Source organism: Pinus tabuliformis, chromosome J (assembly GCF_031772625.1).
Source record: "Pinus tabuliformis cultivar Carrire ecotype Pingquan chromosome J, CPIR1, whole genome shotgun sequence".
In the NCBI taxonomy this organism is placed as follows: domain Eukaryota; kingdom Viridiplantae; phylum Streptophyta; class Pinopsida; order Pinales; family Pinaceae; genus Pinus; species Pinus tabuliformis.
This window is the reverse complement of record NC_142295.1, coordinates 692,597,903-692,604,742: the sequence shown is the minus strand read 5'-3', so window position 1 is coordinate 692,604,742 and position 6,840 is coordinate 692,597,903. Positions and strand designations below refer to the sequence as shown.

The 6,840-nt window shown below is 39.1% G+C and overlaps 1 protein-coding gene across 1 annotated transcript; it reads left to right on the top strand.

Moving 5' to 3' along the window:
• Positions 1 to 244: 244 nt before the first annotated feature.
• Positions 245 to 6,602, top strand: NBR1 (ubiquitin-associated (UBA)/TS-N domain-containing protein / octicosapeptide/Phox/Bemp1 (PB1) domain-containing protein). Its single transcript, XM_089378333.1, has 7 exons — positions 245 to 585; positions 3,254 to 4,038; positions 4,143 to 4,299; positions 4,396 to 4,719; positions 4,888 to 5,037; positions 5,367 to 5,996; positions 6,125 to 6,602. Exons 1-7 carry the CDS (start codon positions 568 to 570, stop codon positions 6,266 to 6,268), a joined length of 2,208 nt encoding a protein of 735 aa, XP_089234459.1. The 5' UTR covers positions 245 to 567; the 3' UTR covers positions 6,269 to 6,602.
• The last annotated feature ends 238 nt before the right edge of the window (positions 6,603 to 6,840 follow it).

Below are 6,840 nucleotides of genomic sequence, written 5' to 3'. Positions count from 1 at the left end.
TCGAATTTTAATCCACCGATCATCCATCCTACAATACAATTCTAAAAGAATAGAAGCACCCACGTCACGTCTGACACCAAAAGAGGAGACTCAAACGTGTAGGCTGCTCCACCGAGCTACAAAGTCCAAAGGCTTGGAGGAGAAGAAAACGATAATAACCAATAATAATAATAATAACTATTCCTTCGTCACTAAGGCACACCCACAAAGGGCCCTATAAATATAGATATTTGCCCACGGCTTCCCCTCATTGTGCTCTTCGCGGCTCGCGGCTCACAGGAACGCGTGGGTAGAACTTGGATAGGGTGAAATTGCATCCATTTTCAGACCAATTTGGCCATTGGAATACCGTGATTACCAGCAGACCCTTATATTGATGATCGCTGGTTGTATCGACGTTGAGAATACACCTTGAAGTTTCAAGATAGTCTCTGGACAGAGCTAATTCTACAGCTTTCGCTACCTTCTCTTTGAATTGAAATCGCGGCTTACCGGGACGCTTGAATATATACTCTATTTACGTTGCTTTTAAGTTCGTGTTTTCTGTCGCGATTGTTGGGAGCAGACATGGCTTTGGTTGTTAAGGTAACGTAGTCTTTGCGTCTGCTCTGCAAACTGCTTTTGGGATCTTGTGCTGAATAAAAATGATTTGGGTTTTGGGGGTTTGAAAATTACCAGGCAGTGTTTGATTTCTATATCAGAGAGTTTCATTTACCACTTCAGCTGCAAAGTACTCTTTCTTTGCAGTGTTTGATTTCTATATCGGAGGGTTTTGATCACCATATTTGCTGTAGAGTACCCTTTTCATCAAAATATTTGATTTCTATATCAGAGGGTTTTGATCACCATATTTGCTGGAGGGTACCCTTTTCTTCAAAATATTTGATTTCTATATCAGAGGGTTTTGATCACCATATTTGCTGGAGGGTACCCTTTTCTTCAAAATATTTGATTTCTATATCAGAGGGTGGGTACCCTTTCTTTTAATGTATTTGTATCTCAATATTAATTTTCTTTTCCAACACAAATGTGTAGAAATCCGTTTTAAGAAGAAAATTGGCTAGAGTCTACTATCCTCTTCAGTGAGCCGTGGGAGCCAATAAGCCATTCCAAGTTTTTCTTATAACCTAGTGGGAGCCAATAAGCCATTCCAAGTTTTTCTTATAACCTAATTTTCCGATGTGTTCCTGTTTTTAGACAACATAAATTTTATTTTCACAATATTGGCCACGTTAGTTGTTGATCCGGCTGACTTGATTGGACTTATGTTGGGCTCGATATACGAAAATCCTCCCTCTCTTTTTCCGAGCTCCCCATTATGGTGCTTCTGGAGTGACCTCCATCCCATCTGCAGATTTTTTCAGATACTTCTTGACATTATCTTGACCACCCATACTGGGAAAGCAGGCTTTATTGGCATAAGGGATTTTGTTTAAGACATATGGCAGTGTAGCCTGAATATAGTTCATTCCACTTCTGCGTCTGTTCTGAATTCTTTGTAATGTTCATTCCACTTCTGCAACTCTTCCGAATTCTTTGTAGTGAATGTGCTGTCCACCAAAACTCATCATTTGGTTACTTGGGACTAATTTTGTTCTCACTCAATGATTGCGATCTGCTTTATGGTCAATACCTTGGTTGATCAATCCCATCAGCTTATCTTTTGTTTGAGCTATGTTATCCTGGCAAGTGGCTTACACATCTTGTGCTCCCCATTGGGCCTCAGCTCCCAATGATATTATTGTTTGAGCCACCTGATAATAATACCATCGTGATTTGTCTTTATACTTGGGGCTATGTTATCCTGGCATGTGCCTATCACAGCTTGCCCCGCCTCATCTTGTTTCAGGACCTGACGAGATAATTCCTTTGCTATTTTTTTGATCAAGCTTTTTTACCACCTCTCCCGCTCTCTTTGTATATAGCAATGTTGTCAGTCTTGGACTCGGGAAGACTCGGCAGACTCTTTTCAGACTCGATAAAGAGAAAATATGGTATGCAGAGTTTTAGAGGAGTCTATGGAGTGGGGAGTATAACAGAAGAGTCTGTAGAATTAACTCTTTTCAGCGGTGATTCGGCAAGACTTGGCGAGATTTAGGAGTCTGAAAAGGATCTGACAGCACTGGTTTATAGCAGAATGTGCATGTTTTTTTTTATTTTTGAAAGAATATTTCCTGGTTAGTTTTGATATAATTAAAGTAAACGAAAGTTTTGTTCCTCACAATAATTTGAACCTTCTAATTTAAGTTGTAAATATCTTTTCTCGAGGGGATTTAAATGTGTGCAAAACCATCCCCTGTGTAAATAAGACTCTGCTTTAGTCCTTCAACGATTTTTTTTCTCTTTTTTTTCCTTCTTTTTGGGATTTTGGGATTTCAGGTACTGTGTGGACATTTTTGTCTTTGCAGCTATATGGTTATACATAATTTGTTCTTGTTTTTTTTACAGTGCTCTTAACCTAGGTAGGAAAGAAACATTGACTGGTTAATCTCATGAATTACATTCTCTTCTGCCTTAATTTTCGTGCAGGTAAAATGCTAAAATATAACACTTCTCTGAGGAGATTCAATGTAAAGAGAATATTAAAAAAATATAGTCGGGATAGGTTTAGAGGAGGGGAAGTGAGGAGTATGACAGAAGTGTCTGTAGAATTTACTCTTTTCGGCTGTGATTCGGCAAGACTCGGCAAGACTTGAGTCTGAAAAAAGTCTGACAGCAGTGGTTTATAGCAGAATGTGGATGTTGTTTTTCATTTTGGAAAGAATATTTCCTGGCCGGTTTTGTTATGATTAAAGTAAACGAAAGTTTGTTCCTCACAATAATTTGCACCTTTCAATTTAATTTGTAAATATATTTTCTCGAGGGGATTTAAATGTGTGCAAAACCATCGCCTGTGTAACTGAGCCTACGCTTTAGTCCTTTCATGAAATTCTTCCTTTTTTTTTTTGGTTTTTAGGTACTGTCTGAAGAAAACTAGACATTTTTATCTTTGCAGGCATGATGGTTTTGGATTTTAGCTTCTGTCTGAAGAAAGCTAGACATTTTTAACTTTGCAGGCATGATTGAACATAATTTGTTCATGATTATTTGGATTTTAGCTTCTGTCTGAAGAAAACTAGACATTTTTAACTTTGCAGGCATGATTGAACATAATTTGTTAATGATATTCTTTTTAATGCCTAGGTAGGAAAGAAACATTGAATGGTTAATCTCATGAATTACATTTTCCTCTGCTGCCTTTATTTTCATGCAGGCAAAATATAACACTTCTCTGAGGAGATTCAATGTGCTTCCAATGGAAGATGGCAGTCTGGACCTCTCCCTGGCTGGGCTAAGATCTAAAATCTGCGAGCTTTTCCAATTCAATCCATCTGCACAGTTTGTTATAACATATGTTGATGAAGACAATGATATTGTAACTATGGCAGATGACAATGATCTTCTTGATGTCTTGAATCAAGGTTTAAATCCTTTGCGCTTGGAGGTGTCTCTGATGAGTCAGAATAATAGGGCCACAGAAAAACAGGCTCAAAGCCAACCTTCAACCCCAAGGAATTTTTCAATAACCAAGGAGCAGGGGCAAGCTTTTGATCTAAGAAGTATTTGTTCAGAGGAAACCTTGAAATTATTACCTGAGCCTTTACGCAAGGCAATTCTAAAATGTACCAAGGAAACTGCAAATCTTGCCTCCACCGCAGCAGTGGCAGAATTGATAGAAGGTGTCGTCAAGCTTGTCTCTACTCATCTTGGACCTCTCATGGAAAGGCAGCAAACTGGTGGAGCAGGCAGTGGCACTCAACCAAATAGCACCGTTCCTTTCATCAATGTGTCGGCGGAGCAGGGTACTGGCAATGCTCAACCAACTTCAGGGGATCGCTTTATTCCTTCACCACAGCTTCCATTTGGACAGGTTCATGGTTTTGGTTTAAAAGGGAATCAATGCTTTGGTGAGAATATGCATCGGACCTTTCACAAAGGTGTACAATGTGATGGTTGTGGGATGCATCCAATTATTGGCCCCCGCTACAAGTCTTTAGTGTAAGCAAAGTTGATAGATCATTGGCTTGTTATTTTTTAATTTTGTTACATGTGCCGCTGGCTGTGGATCTAAATAAACATATCTATTTGGGCATGTATTGCAGGAGAGATGACTATGACTTGTGCCAAAGCTGCTTCTCGGATGTTGGCAATGAAGAAGAGTATATGAAACTTGATCGTGCTTTATACAGGCCACCAGCTCTATACCGGTCACCACACAAGGAACGCTCTTTTCATAGGGGACGTCACTTTCATAAGTCGGTAAGGTCCATCATTAGATGTTTGTATTCTACTTTGTTTTAACCATTGAGGTTGGATGTAACCTTGTTAATGCAAACCTTAATATTGGTGTGGCAGCCTGTTTTTTATCCTTCTAAATGTCCTGCATTTACCCCCCCTCCTGGTTGTAATCTTTGGAACTCTCCTACATCTATATATTGCTCACAAGGCCCAGCACAAGGCCCATCTGCTGGGAAACCGGCTAATAAAGCACCTGGAAAGCTTGACTGCCGTTTCGTTCAAGATGTCACCATCTTTGATGGAACACAGTTTGCTCCAGGGACACCCTTTACCAAGATTTGGCGTCTGCGCAACAATGGTACGCTAAAGTGGCCACATCAAACCCAGCTTGTCCGAGTTGGTGGAGATGATTTGGGGGCTGGAGATGTAGTCAATCTCGAGGTTTGTTCAAAACTTGTTCCTTGGTAATAAATAATATAGTTTACCATTTTTGGTAGGATAAGTTAGACAATAGACATATTAGTTTTTTTGTTTCCTAGTTTTTTTGGTTATGTATCTTTTGTACGCATTCTATGTTCTGTTTGTAATGTTGTGATTTCTCTAATATAGATTCAAGAGGAAGGGTACGAGGTAGATGAGGAGCTTGATGCGGCAGTTGATTTTCTTGCCCCCATACAACCTGGACGCTATGTGTCATACTGGCGTCTGGTGGCACCTTCAGGTCAAAAGTTTGGGCAACGAGTGTGGGTCCTTATTCAGGTATCATATATTTTTTGTCATCTCATTTTACATCCCTGGGGATTTGTCATTATTTTCATTGATTTGCACATAAATTGGCTTCTATTTTCCCCGTTGTTCAGTTTTGATACAGACTAATAGCATGGTATATGATGCATTCTATTAGGAGTTCTTAACTGTCATTAAAGGACTTTTCTTCATCAATCTTTCTTAGATCTTTGCAAGGAACATATTGCACTTGTGATGTTATTGGCAGTTGATTATGGGAGTAATAAATTGCGTCCCTTATTTTTAACCCCTTACCCATCATTGCCAGAGTTTGTTTTTTAAACGAGTCTTTTGAATTTCAGGTAGTACCACCAAGAGAGGAATGTCTACCCGATCTAATGGACTCTCTTCTAACTTTGAATGAAGTTGAACAAAATAATTTATCTCAAGAGCAGACCAAACAGAAGACAGTTGATGTTTCTTCTCAAGATACTTCTGAAAGGGCATGTTTGGGTGACAGTAAGATGGATTTGGATCCCAATGAGCTTGGATGCTCATCTATGGTCGCGGACAAGGGTAAGCAACCATCTTCACTTGTTGAGGTGGGTAATGCTTTTACACAATCTCAGAGGGTTGATTTTCCAACAGAAATGCAAGGAGCCAGCAGCATAAATGTTGAAGTAATGCCATCTGATTTAGGAGCTGATTACCCATCACCTGCTAAATCAGTTCCACTTCCAGTTAATGATGTATCTCGAGGACATATCGCTGTGTCTGCCAGTGCTCCATCTCTTGTAGGCTCTGAATCATTCTTTGCTGGGAAAGAGACAGAAGAGCAGACTCTTCTCCGTGAGCTTGAAGACATGGGTTTCAATCAGAGGATGCTGAATGCTGAACTACTCCGAAAACATAATTATGATTTACAGAAAACTCTTGATGATCTTTGTAGTGCAGCTGAGTGGGATCCCATTCTTGAAGAGCTTCAAGAAATGGTAATTGATCAAATTCTTAAAGATATAAAACCTCCTTCACGACATTTACTTCTATAGTACTATTTAATAATATTCATTCTTTGATGATTTACATACTAAACATTTGGATTGAAATTTTGCTGTGGCAGGGTTTCCATGATTCGGAAATGAACAGAACGTTGTTGGTGAAGAATGAGGGAAGTGTAAAGAGAGTTGTTCTGGATCTTCTGTCAGCTGAAAAAGATGCTTCATCAATGCAATTTAATCTGTCTAAGAAGGCTAAACAGAGTTAGCTATGGAAGTGGTGTCGATTTTAAGGCTTTGTTGGGCAGTAGGGACATCTGAACTCGGCGTTTTCTCTTACAACTCGTAATAAGCCGTCTATATTTATGTTTGGTTTGTTTTCAAGTAGACGACTGTGTTACCTGCCATACGCAGGTGTTTTCTGTACTTGTGATTGTTTTGAATTGGATCAATGGATATTGATACTCAAGCACTTAAGCAGTTCCTATTTGGTTAGATGTATGTTTTTTAATATGATGAATTCCAGTGTTTCGTTGGCACTACACCATTCATGAGCCATTTCTTAGTAATTAATAGATTATATGATGAAGTTCTTTTTGTTCAGCAATGCTTATATGCGTTGTATGTTTCTACTTGTAGGGTTTGTTGGAGTCTTGTAATCATGATTGTTTGCTTTTAATTGACAATATGGATATGCATACTTCTGAGTTGGATTTATGGTCTCTGTCGCTCTAGCACTCAGAAGCATTCATAGATGTACTATTTAACATTGGTTTGAACATTTGTTACGTATGGGAATTGGTCATCCGCTATTTTCTCCGCAGCTTGTAGATTCTGGGAA